The sequence below is a fragment of the Pongo abelii genome, chromosome 1 (assembly GCF_028885655.2).
Source record: "Pongo abelii isolate AG06213 chromosome 1, NHGRI_mPonAbe1-v2.0_pri, whole genome shotgun sequence".
Lineage (NCBI taxonomy): Eukaryota > Metazoa > Chordata > Mammalia > Primates > Hominidae > Pongo > Pongo abelii.
The window spans coordinates 189,583,326-189,596,779 of NC_071985.2; the positions used below are offsets into that span (position 1 = coordinate 189,583,326).

At 41.5% G+C, this 13,454-nt stretch overlaps 1 protein-coding gene across 30 annotated transcripts in view; it reads right to left on the reverse strand.

The window, feature by feature from the left end:
* ST3GAL3 (ST3 beta-galactoside alpha-2,3-sialyltransferase 3) overlaps positions 1–13,454 on the reverse strand; it is a 226,825-nt gene that overhangs the window by 195,151 nt on the left and 18,220 nt on the right. For 16 of the 30 annotated variants that reach the window (XR_008515381.2, XR_010135986.1, XR_010135985.1 and 13 more), the window contains exon 2: positions 3,537–3,729. Coding sequence is in view for 27 of the 30 variants with exons in the window: in XM_063712755.1 (XP_063568825.1) it covers positions 3,537–3,699 (163 nt within the window). In the remaining 3 variants the exon portion in view is untranslated. The remainder of the gene's footprint in view (positions 1–3,536; positions 3,730–13,454) is intronic. The other 14 variants (XM_024247713.3, XM_024247716.3, XM_063712765.1 and 11 more) reach the window with 1 other exon arrangement.

Consider the following 13,454-nt stretch of genomic DNA (forward strand, 5'->3'; position numbering starts at 1 on the left):
AAATATATGTATGCATACATATTTTATCATACTACATGTATAATAATTCTACAGTACTTTTTAAAACAGGTTGGTAACTAGACTATTCTCATACTTGAAGCTTTTCACATTAAGCATTTGACTCAAGTCTTGGCAACCTGACCAAGCCTAGGTCACAAGTGTCTCTAAACCACCCAAGGCAAAGCAGTTTGTAGCCCTCTACAATACACCTTGGAATTAATGAAAACATAAATTTTCTCTCTGGAAGGAATCCTATGCTCCAACACAGCATTTCACCAGATTGCTCTTTTAGAACTCAATATATTATAATAATTGTTTTGTTTTGTTCTCATATTATAGGCTAAGAGTATGAAGGCCTACGTTCATCTTATATCCAGTTTACCCAGAACAGTACGTGGACCATAATAAGAACATACTGCTTATTGAGTGAATAATTTAATAATAAAAAACTCTAGCCTCAGGCCAAGTGCAGTGGCTCATGCCTGTAATCCCAGCACTTTGGGAGGCTAAGGTGAGAAGACCACTTGAGCTCAGGAGTTTGAGACCAGCCTGGGCAACATGGAGAAACCCCATCTCTACAAAAAAATTTTGAAAAATTAGTTGGGCGTGGTGGTGCACACCTGTAGTCCCAGCTACTTGGGAGGCTGAGGTAGAAGCCCAGGAGGTTGAAGCTGTGGTGAGCCGAGATCACACCATAAAACTCTAGCCTGGGTGACAGAGTGAGACCCTGTGTCAAAAACAAAAACCAAAAACCAACACTAGCCTCTTCCCCCTACCATGAAGAAATTCCAATAGGTTATCTGAGTAACTTATTAATATTCTAAACATTAAGGAAAAATAATGCTAAAGACATTTATTTTTCTAACTTGGGACTGTCCTCAACCTCCTCAGGTGAAAGGCATACAAACTCTTGATTACACAGCCTCTCTGAAGCCTCAGTTTCTATATCTGTAAAATGAGGATAATAATAACCAATAAAAACTATGAGGATCAAATGAGATTCCGAATATAAAGACCCTGCTATCTTACGGACATATAGTAGATACAGTAATCAATAAATTACTATTTCATCTTATCATCATCAGTATTATTAAAACGCAGCCTAAATTTCACAACATAACAGTCTTTGGGGTTGTAACGCTTCTTCAGCTTGACTCTAAGTAAAGGACTCCTCTCTGGCCAGGCACAGTGGCTCATGCCTGGAATCCCACCACTTTGGGAAGCCAAGGTAAGCAGACCACTTGAGCCCAGGAGTTTGAGACCAGCCTGGACAACATGACTAAACCCCATCTCTACAAAAGGCACAAAAATTAGCCAGGAATGGTGGTGTGAGTCTGTGGTCCCAGCTACTTCGAGAGGTTGAGGTAGGAGGATCACTTGAGCCTGGCAGGTCGAGGCTACAGTGAGCTATGACTGCACCACTGCACTCTGTCCTGGGCAACACAGTGAGACCTCATCTCCAAAAAAAAAAAAAATAGAGGACCTGTCTGATTTAGTAAGCCATGCAGTGTGGGTCCTATTACTCTGTTCTCTGATATTACAGCACAGAAAATGGTATGCTTTGGTGAGATGGTCTAAACAACCTATTCAAAGTCAAACATCTAAAAGGCTTAGGAGTCAGAATAGAAAAGCTATAAATACTGGTTAGTCAGCTAACAATTAATGGAAAGGACAGCAGATAACTAGCAATAAACTTCTGAAGCCTACAGCCTAAGTGAATAGCACCTTGTGCAAACCTAATAAGCCTCTCTGTCTTCTTTTGATAACTTTCTGTCTTTCTCTCCTTTTCTTTTCACATGCCCTTCCTGACACTCTCTACTATTACTTCTCTGAGCCCCTTTCTCTCTCTCTTTTTACCAGGTAGAATATTAAATTAAGTCTTGCCTTCAGTATTTATTATATTTTTCAATAAAATAATAAACATAGGTTTTAAAGACAGGAATTGAATTCCAGTTCCAACAATATAACCTTGGTAAATTAAAGTGTTTCAGTTTGCTCAACTGGAAAATGGGGATAATAATGGCATCCTCACAAAACTGTAGTAAGAATTACATCAAATGAAATTATATTTGTAAATTGTCTAGCCTAATGCCTGAAACACAATGAGTCTTCCATAAAGTTAATTCCCTTCCCTACTGATCTAGGAAAATCTTATCTGATCCTTGGTTATATCTTCTACAGGTCAGCAGCTCTTAGCGGAAAAGGAGACCCTTGTTCTTCACACACATTTCCATCTATATTATTGATACAGATGGATCCACCACTACCAATACAGACAATGAATGCCTCTAAATACAGAATTCTGCATTTCACTGATATAAACACTCCTTATCCTGGGTAGTCTCCTTGGTTTTAAAAATAAATCAGTGCAGAGAAATTTAAGTAAACTTTTGAAACACAAGTAATTAGTGATAATTATAAGCTAAGCATTTAAAAGGCGCTTAAACATTCTATATAAAACAATAAATTAAGGATATAACACTATATTTTAAAAACTGGCTTGAAACTGCCTCAGTAGTTTGAGCCATGGGAGAAATAAATGAGCTGCTTCATCGTAATACTTCCCATGTTAGGGTCTTAGAACAACAGCAGGCTGATTGCCCGTTGCTTCTTCCCACTCACTGGAGCTCACTTTCACCTCGTACCTAGAGACTGACTCTCTTCTCAAGTGAGTTCTATACTGGTATCTGGTAGATGTTAGTAGAAAATAAAACTATTTTAAGAGAAGACATATCACTGCAGGTCAAAACAGGCCACTCTGTTCTGATTTGATATTATTTCCCACACCAAGCTCAGGTAACAGTCAGACAAAATAGCCAAAAAGAAAACCACTAGGGTCACTGTGTGATATTTCAAGCTACAGGCAAGAAAACAACGTGCAAATGCTGGTGCTGATCAACGTAAGCCCTTCGACTGCAAGCCTAGAACCAAAACACAGGCCACATCAGGTAAACAGAAACCAAACCAGTGGGATTCTGGCTATGTGGAAAACACTGTGTAACACATGAGACAAAGTGCACAAAGAGAAGAAAAAAATTAGGAGTTACTGGGTAGGGAAAATAAGCCATTATTGTAGCCAGGTGCAAGTTCAATAGCAGCAACGGCTACAAAGATTCAGTAGATAAAGTTTCTTTAGGGAAAACAAAACAGAGACAATATTATGTTGAAAATTCAACATAAAGATGAATGTTTTAAGGGCAGATGGAAACCAACTTCAATACTAATCCCTAAGGCAATAAATGGCAAAATAGAGTGGCAATATGCTACAGCAATTAGAAAGAACAAAAGTGTTCAAGAACTAGAAGTATGAGTATAGTTTGGGTTTTTATTGAAGAATAGCACATTCTCACCAAGTTTGTAAAAGGAACTGAGATTTGTCATGGCATGCAGTTTTTAAAAAACATCAAAGTTCTCAGCCTATACCAGCTAAAATGGCAGGCAATTTCTAGGCCAAAGTCCCAGAAATGTTCAGTTTACTCTCATTGCCCATCTCTGAAGAATATGAGACGCAGCCACACGAAAAACCAGTAACTGACCTGCAACAGGCTTCTCCTGGGGTGAGCTAGAGTGACTATACTTACTGGAGTCCTCCTCCCACTGGAGTAAGTGTAGCTTCCACGCAGAATAATACAAAAATCCCAGTACCAGAAAGAGGCAGAGGGCTAGCAGCAGATTGCGCACAAATACCAAGAGTCCCATCTTCACATGATTCACGATTTCCTAAATGACCTAGAAAAGAAAAAGTTTTCAGTTCTTAAAAGACAAAGCACTCATCTTATTGATATATTCTCTCTTAAAGTATCTATAGAGAGAATTTCCAAATGAAGAATAACTTAGAGTTATCACTTTCATATCATGGCATCTTCTAACCTGCTCATCCCCATCTCAAAAAACAGCTTCATCATCAGCCAGCGCCTAAGTTAGAAAGCAGCGATCATCTTTGCTTCCCCACCCCAGCCGCCAGTCCAGTCCCTGACTAGTTCTGGCAATTCTAGCCTCCCAGATATATTTCAAATCACATCCCCTTCCCATGATCACTACCCTAGACTGTGCTATCACAGCATTCCCACAAACACGTTTCCCTGCCTCCAAATTTACATTCTCCAAATCCATTTCCACATGGCACAAGAAGTCTTTTAATAACACAAAATCTGACAATATGCCTGCTTAAACCCCTTTGCATTTGTTCTCTACTGCTGCTGTGGCAAAGTGTCACAAACGTAGCAGTTTAAAACAACACAAAATTATCTCAGAGTTCTGAAGTCCAAAATCTGGGTATGGTGAGGCTCAGCTGGATCCTTGCTTAGAGTCACACAAGGCCAAAACCAAGGTGCTGGTAGGGCTGTGTTCCTTTCTGGAGGCCTTGGAGAAGAATCCACTTCCACGCTCACTCAGGCTGTTGGCTGAATTCAGTTCGTGCAGCTGTAGGCACAAGGCCCCCGTTTCCTGGCTGGTTATCCGCCAGGGGCCAGCCTTCATGCCTACAGTCCTTTTCATGCTTTCCATGTGGTCCCCTTCAGGCTCTCTCACTCTTTGAATCTCTCCAAATTCCCACTCCACCGTATCTTGCTTCTCTTCCAGCTGGAGAAACTTCTTTGCTTTTGGGGGCCCATGTGATTATATTGGGCCCACCTTAATAATCCAGGATAATCTCCCTATTTGAAGACCCAAAACCTTAATTATATCTGTGAAGTCCCTTGTGCCGTGTCGAGTAACAAATTCATAGGTTCCAGGGATTAGGGTGTGGATATCTTTAAAGAGCCATTCTGCCTAACACAGCTTTCGTTCAATTCTCAACTCCTCTGAATAAAGTAATTGCTCCTTAAAGCCTAGCGGCTTCTGACTGAGCCTCGATTTACTCTCCAATCCATCTCTTGCTGCCCTCAACCTCATTTGTGCCCTATGCTCTAGTCATTGTACTTTCTATTCATTGAACGCTGCCTTGTTGTTTCTATCCTCAAGGTCTGTCTGGAATTCACCCACCCTGCTACTGTACCTGCTATGCATCCTCTGATGTAAAAGGATGCATAGCAGGTACACCTTAAATGTAAAATGTAACATTGGCCAAGAAGACTGCCCTGGGTCAGGCCCCCAACCAAGCCCAATCAGATATCTCAGCCACGAAATGACAATGACATAAGAGGAAAAAATTATGTATAAATATTAATAATGGTGTGACAAAACATTATAATTTACAGATAATTGTCCACCTAGGAAAGCCAAGAGAATATACTAAAAAATCATTAGAATAGGAAGTTCAATAAAGTAGGTGATTATGATTATAAGATTAATTTATAAAAATCAACACATTCTTAAAAATCATACCAGCAATAACCAATTAGAAAATGTTAGGTGGGCTGTGTACAGTGGCTCACGCCTATAATCCCAGAACTTTGGTAGGCTGAGGCAGGAGAACTGCTTGAGCCCTGGAGTTTGAGGCCAGCCTAGGCAACATGATGAGATCCTATCTCTACAAAAAGAAAAATTAAAAAATTAGGCAGGCCTAGTAGTGTGTGCCTGTGGTCCTAGCTACTCAGGAGGCTGAGGCAGGAGGATCCTTTAAGCCCAGGAGGTTGAGGCTGCAGTGAGTTGTGAGCGTGCCACTGTACTCCAGCCTGGGTGACAGAGCAAGACCCTGTCTCAAAAAAAAAAAAAAAAAAAAAAAAGAAAGAAAGAGAAGAAAGAAAAGAAAATGTAAAGTGAAAAAATTCCATTCATGATGGCAACAAAATCTATAAAATAACTAAAAATAAACTTAGCAAGAAATGGGCAAGACTTTCACCAAAGAACATAAAATATCTGAGTAAATAGACAAAAGAGGTTCTTTTTTTCCCCCGCCGAGACGGAGTTTCCCTCTGTCGCCCAGGCTGGAGTGCAATGGCACGATCTCGGCTCACTGCAACCTCCGCCTCCCCGGGTTCAAGCGATTCTCCTGCCTCAGCCTCCTGCGTAGCTGGGATTACAGGTACGTGCCACCATGCCCAGTTGATTTTTTTGTATTTTTAGTAGAGATGGGGTTTCACCATGTTGGCCAGGATGGCCTCCTGACCTCATGATCCGCCCACCTCGGCCTCCCAAAGTGCTGGGATTACAGGCGTGAGCCACCACGCCCGGTGAAAGAGGTTCTTAAGTGAGAAGGTTCAATTTAAATATGTCAGTTTTCCTGAAATGTGAGTTTTCTATATTCAGTTTCATTCCAGTCAAAATCCATGAATTTTCTGAACCTGGATCTAAAGATAATCTGAAGAGTTCATGCCCAAGAAGGGCAAAGAAATTTCTTAAAACGAAAAATAATGGGATGAGAATCTGCCTTGCCAGATATCGAACCAACTCAAAGCTATAATTACTAAGGTAGATAGGTACTGGCAGAGGAAAAAACAGGTCAATGGAAGAGAACAGAGTCTAGAAATATGTTAAATAGAGAAAGAGATACATACACACACATATACAAATGAGTTTACTTTATACATACAAATGTACTCAATTTACTCTATGCTAAGCATGTACATATAAAAATGGGAGAAAGGCCTGACAGGCTATACAGCTGTTAGCATGCTTACCTGTAGGGAATAGGATGGGATGATGAGAAGCAGGTGAGACTCGGAGGACTTTTACTTTTCCCTTTGTACACTTCTGAATTAAATTTATTTGTCACAGGGCCTAGCATGACAGCTCAGACCTGAGAGGCCGAAGCAGGAGGACTGCATGAGCCCAGGAGTTCGAGACCAGCCTGGGCAAGATGATGAGATGAGACCCCCATCTCTACAAAAAATTTTAAGATTAGCTGGACATGGTGGCATGTGCCTATAGTCCCAGCTACGTGGGAGGCTGAGGCAGATTGCTTGAGCCCAGGAGTTTGAGGCTGCGGTGAGCTACGATCATGCTACTGCACATCAGCCTGGGCAACAAAGAGAGACGCTGTCTCTTAAAAAAAAAAAAAAAAAAAAAAAAAAGTATTTTTTATAAAGTCACAAGTACTGCCTCCATTAATTTTTTACTATTAAAAAAATCAAACAACACATTGTAGAAATGTAAATTGGTAGACTCCTTCAGGAACAATTTAGAAGTATCTATTGAAATTTATAATATTCATATACCTTAACCCAGTCTTTCTATTTCTATGACTTTTTTCTCAAACAATACTCCAACAAATATTAAAAAGGACATGTACATGAATGTTCATTAGCAACTCTGAGTATAACAGCAAGATATTAGAAACAGTTTAAATGCCCAATAATAGGGACCCAATAATTAAATTATGGTAAGTCTCCCTGGTCACATCCATTGAGGTCTTAGCAGGAAAGAGATGGCATATGCAAAGAAGTAAACTGAAGGAAGTTTAATGACAGGATTTTTTATCGCTGTTGTGAGCAGCATTTAAAGGAACCAACAAGGAATGGTGAAGCAGCCAGGGACTAGCAACAGCAGGAAGCTATTTCTTCAACCCAAAAGGGCAAAAGAAGAAAAGGGTGTCACTGGAGCCCAGCAAGAGCTGGCTGGAGAAGAGAAGCCACCCTGCAAGAGCAGCGATCACAGACAACGAGCACAGCTGCTACTAGAACCATGGCAAGGGACAATGGGGGATAAAACATAGTCTGACTCCTCCCAACATTGGCCCTCAGATTTCCTGGCAGTGTCTTTTATCAGCTGATCCCAGCTGGAAGCCAGAAGGCAAGGAAGCCCAGATGATGCAGGTAACAGAGACCAGCTGCCAGTACACAGAAGAAACGAAGGTGAATAAAGTATCTGCCAGGGCAGGAGAATAACAGTGTAGAATATAATGTACCAGCTGGAAAGAATGAGGCATGTCTGCATGTACTAACAGGGAAGTATGTCTAGAACATACTGCTAAGTGAAAAAAATCTAGCTGTAGAATAGTATGTATATATATGGCCCCATACTGGCAACAACAAACGAAGATGACGATAATATTTAAACATTAAGATTAAGGGCTGGGCGCCATGACTCATACCTGTAATCCCAGCACTTTGGGAGGCTGAGGCTGGTGGATCACTTGAGCCCAGGAATTCTAAACCAACCTGGGCAACACAGTAGGACCCTGTCTCTACAAAAAAATTTTTTTTAAAAATTAGTCAGGGCCGGGCGTGGTGGCTCATGCCTGTAATCCCAGCACTTTGGGAGGCCGAGGTGGGTGGATCACGAGGTCAGGAAATCGAGGCCATCCTGGCTAACACTGTGAAATCCCATCTCTACTAAAAATACAAAAAATTAGGCCGGTGGCTCACGCCTATAATCCCAGCACTTTGGGAGGCCGAGGTGGGTGGATCACGAAGTCAGGAGATCGAGACAATCCTGGCTAACATAGTGAAACCCCGTCTCTACTAAAAAAAAAAAAAAATTAGCCAGGCATGGTGGTGGGCGCCTATAGTCCCAGCTACTTGGGAGGCTGAGGCAGGAGAATGGCGTGAACCTGGGAGGTGGAGCTTGCAGTGAGCCTAGATCGCGCCACTGCACTCCAGCCTGGGCGACAGAGCAAGACTCCATCTCAAAAAAAAAAAAAAATTAGCTGGGTGCGGTGGCACGCACCTGTACTCCCAGCTACTTGGAACTCTGAGGCAGGGGAATCGCTTGAACCCAGCAGGCGGAGGTTGCAGTAAGCCGAAATCGTGCCACTGCACTCCAAGCCTGGGCGACAGAGCGAGACTCCATCTCAATAATAAAAATTAAAAAATATTATTCAGGCATGGTGGTATGTGCCTGTACTGGTGGTATAGCCCCAACTAATTGGGAGGCTAAGGTAGGATTTGTTGAGCCCAGGAGGTTGAGGTTGCAGTAAGCCAAGGTTGCACCACTGTACTCCAGCCTGGATGACAGAGTGAGACACCATCTCAAAGAAAAAAAAAAATAAGACTAAGTATCTAGTACATACATAAAAGAATATGCACCAAACTATTGACAATAATTATCTCTGAAAAGTGGGTTCAGATGGAATACTTTGACAACGTATTTATTTATCCATATATTTATTTTTAATGTTTGTATTTGTAAAAGTAAATACATAAAGTTTTAAGTGAAATAGAAATCAGAGACTTGATGGCTAGGCATGGTGGTTCATGCCTGTAATCCTAGCACTTTGAGAGGCCAGGAATTTGAGACCAGCCTGTGCAACATAGTAAGATCCTGTCTCCAGAAAAAATTTAAAAATCAGCCTGTAGTGGGCCGTAGTCCTAGCTATTTGAGAGGCTGAGGTAGGAGGATCGCTTGAGCCCATAAGTTTGAGGTTACAGTAAGCCATTATCACACCACTGCACCCCCGCCTGGGCAACAGAGCAAGACTCTGTCTAAAAGAAAAAAAAAAAAAAGAAGAAGAAAAAGAAAAAAAGAAAAGAAAAAGAAATCAGAAACTTGTATTTCTAACTACACAAGGAACTATATATCTTGTCCAAACTTCCCACTGAAAACAACTAAAAATTTAAGTTGTAAGTAGTCTGCGCACAAAAGGCAAGTGGTTCTTAGAAAGAATTTTCTTTTCTTTTAGAAGGGGGCAGAAGTGGCTGGCACCACCCCTCTCCTTCTTTCTGTGCCAAATGCAAGAGATGTGATGCTGAATTGTCACAACCATACAGTGACCATAGCCCAAGGCTCTGGCAGACACACAACAGTCAGGGAGTCAACAGATGTACCCATTCTTTTCAACAAATACAGCAGTGAGAAGGCTGAAGTAATCACCTGTTTTATTTCAGTCTTTTCCATTAGGGAAAACAATCTTCAAGTGACAAGAGTAGAACAAATCCCAAGGAAGAAACTGATTTCTGAAAGTAGACAACATACAAAAGAGCAAAAAAGAGCTTAAAGGAAGCCAAAGCCTCCAAGACAAGGAGAACAATATCCCAAGATCCTGTGAGAGATGTAATTTCAAACTCGCCGCTAGGACAAAAGTCTGACACATTCTAGAAGTGAGGCTGTGGGGTAAAAACAGGCTCTTTCATACATTACTGGTGGTGGAAGGGATTTGAAAATATCTAACAAAGTTACACATGCTTTTAACCCTTTAACCCAATAGTCTCACTTCTAAGAAACTATCCCAAAGATACACTGACAAAAATACAAAAAGTCTTATGTGAATGGCCACTTATTGTAGCACTATTTGTAACATAACAGAATAAGACTCAATGTACTCCAAATGTCCTTCAACAGGGGTTGAATCAACTATGGTACATACACAAAATAGGTACTAAGCATCCATAAAAGAAATGAAGTCCCTCCATCCCTTCCTTTCTAAATAATTTAATCTAAAAACCAGTAGGCTTTAGGGAGAGTCACACGTGCCTGGGGTGAAAGGGGAGAGAGGGACATTAGTCCATGTGAGGGGTCTAGGTTGTGGCAACAGGTGATTTGGGATTGACCAGATAAGTAAATGTATTGAAGCTAATGGGAACAAGATTTCCCAATGATGGAGAAGGAAGTTACAAATATGGAAAGGGAAAACTGGAATTAATCTTTTGACTTGTATTGAAATTGGAGGTATTCAGTGGGAAAAAAATGGTTTTTAATATATAACCAGGCGTGGTGGCTCACATCTGTAATCCCAGTACTTTGGGAGGCCAAGGCATAAGGATCACTTGAGCCCAAGAGTTTGAGACCAGCCTGGGCAATAGTCTCTACAAAAAATTGTCTCGATAGCTGGGCGTGGTGGTGGACACCTGTAATCCCAGCTACTTGGCAGGCTGAGGCAGGAGAATCGCTTGAACTGGGGAGGCAGAGGTTGCAGTGAGCCCAGATCATGGCACTGCACTCCAGCCTGGGTGACAGAGTGAGACTCTGTCTCAAAAAAAAAAAAGAAAAAAAATTGTCTCTACAAAAAATTTAAAAATTAGCTAGGCCTGGGGGCACGTGCCTGTAGTCCCAGTTACTCAGGAGTCTGCAGTGGGAGGAGCGCTTGAGCCTAGGCAGTGAAGGCTGCAGTGAGCTGAGAACATGCAACTGCACTCCAGCCTGGGCGACAAAGAGAGACTCTGTCTCAAAACTAACAATAATACAGAAATATATATGTGTGTGTGTGTACATGTACATATGTGTGTATACATATGTGTATATATGTGTGTCTATATATACAAAGATATAAAAATAAATATAGTGCGGATAGTGTATGTACATTTGCATGTATACACACATATAATTTTTTTTTAAAACAGAGTTTCTGTCGTTCAGACCAGAGTGCAGTGGCGTGATCATACCTCACTGCAACCTCAACCTCCTAGGCTCAAGGGATCCTCCCATCTCAGCTTCCCAAGTAGGTAGGACCATAGGCACGTGTCACCACGCCCAGCTACTAAAATTTTTTTAACTTTTTGTGGAGACAGAGTCTTGCTATGTGGCCCAGGCTGGTCTCAAACTCCTAGACTCAAATGATCCTCCTGCCTTGGCCTCCTAAAGTGCTGGGATTACAGGCGTGTGCCACTGTACCCACCCCCACAACATATATTCTTTAGCTCTGCCCACAGAAAGAGCCTGGCAGTGGTCATATCCCAACAGCATGAAGCATATCTAGTACCTAGATTTTGGTGGTGTTTTTGTTTTTGTTTTTGTTTTCTGAGACGGAGTTTCACTCTTGTTGCCCAGGCTGGAGTGCAATGGTGCGATTTCAGCTCACTGTAACCTCCGTAGATCTTGGTTTTGAAACACTATTCTCCACTAACAAGAAGCAGGGTACAGCCATAAAAAAGAATGAATTCAGGTCTTTGCAGCAACATGGTTGCTGCTGGAGGCCATCATCCTAAGCAAATTAACGCAGGAACAGAAAACCAAATACTACATGTTCTTACTTCTAAGTGGCAGCTAAACATTGGGTTCTTACAGACACATAGATGGCAATAACAGACACTGGAGACTACTAGACGGGGATGGGAGCGAAGGCGCAAGGGTTGAAAAATGAACTGTTGGGTACTATGCTGAGTACATGGGTGACAGGATCAATCATACTCCAAATCTCAGCATCACACAATACCCATGTAACAAACCTGAACATGTACTTACTGAATTGAAAAATAAAAGTTGAAATTATTTTTTTAAAAAAGGTTTAGGACACAGATAGAAAAAGGCACTTAATATTCAAGAGGAGTCATGGGTCTTCGGAGAGAAAAAAAAAATTTGAGACACCTAAAACCCAGAACAATGTGAAGTTTGGGGAAGGGATGAGGCTAAAGACAGCATAAATGATTTTTCAAAGTTATGTTTGAAGCAAGAAGAAAAGATGAGGAATAGGTTTAGTTTCATCTCTGATACAGCATTTCTTGTTAAAACTGATGGCTTTCTCTGCAGGCACCTGCCTTCTGAATGCTGGTCCCACTCAGCCATCCACTTTCACTTTTTACCAAGTTGATTTCTACTGATTCTTCAGATCAGTTAATTACTGGTATGCTTCCCCTCCCCAGTCAAGGACCTTTTATTACCCTATCATAGAATCACATTTCTTTCCTTACTGCACTTCTCTCACTTGAGAAATGCCCCCATTAATGTTATTACTTGATTAATATCGACCTCCCTTTTCTCCTTCCAGGGCTGAAATTGTGTCTGGTTTTGCTCATCATCTTATAGCATATAGCAGGAGTTTAATAAACAATTGTTTAAAAAAAAAAAAAAAGAAGCAGGTCTCCTTGGAAGAATGGCTGACTCCAAGGCTGGGGCAGAGAAGGCGTAAGATAAGTCTGGGCCACCTTGTTGTGCCTGAAAGTGGGAAAACGCTCAGTGAGGACAGGTCAAAAGGAAAAAGGAATCAGCCTGAGGAGCTCCTACTGGTCAGATTTGGAGCAATTCAGCATCAAGATAAAGACTGAAAATAACAGATTATAATCCATTAAATAAGAATCTAATAAACAAAGAGGGGAGAAAGCTCTCAGAGTGAAATGACAGCTGATGAAAATAGAAGGACTAATGTAATTAGAAAATCACCATTTAGGAACCATTATAGTAATAATTCACCTAAGAAACATCAATGGATGCTAAAATTAATGCATACAAGTTTTACAAGAAATGGGATCCAGGACCAGACACAGTGGCTCAGGCCTGTAATCCCAGCACTTTGCGAGGCCGAGGCAGGCGGATCATTTGAGGTCAAGAGTTCGAGACCAGCCTGGCCAACATGCGGAAACCCCATATTACTAAAAATACAAAAATTAGCCTGTAGTCTCAGCTACTTGTGTGGCTGAGGCAGAATAATTGCTTGAACTCGGGAGGCAGAGGTTGCAGTGAGCCAAGATCGTGCCACTGCACTCCAGCCTGGACAAGAGAACAAGACTCTGTCTCAAGAAAAGAAAAAGAAATGGGATATAGGCCAGGCACAGTAGCCCATGCCTGTAATACTAGCACTTTGGAAGGCCAAGGTAGAAGGATCACACGAGGCCAAGAGTTCAAGACCAGCCTGGGCAACACAGCAAAATTCCATCTCTAGAAAAAATTTTAAGATTAGCTGGGCATAGTGGCATGTGCCTGTA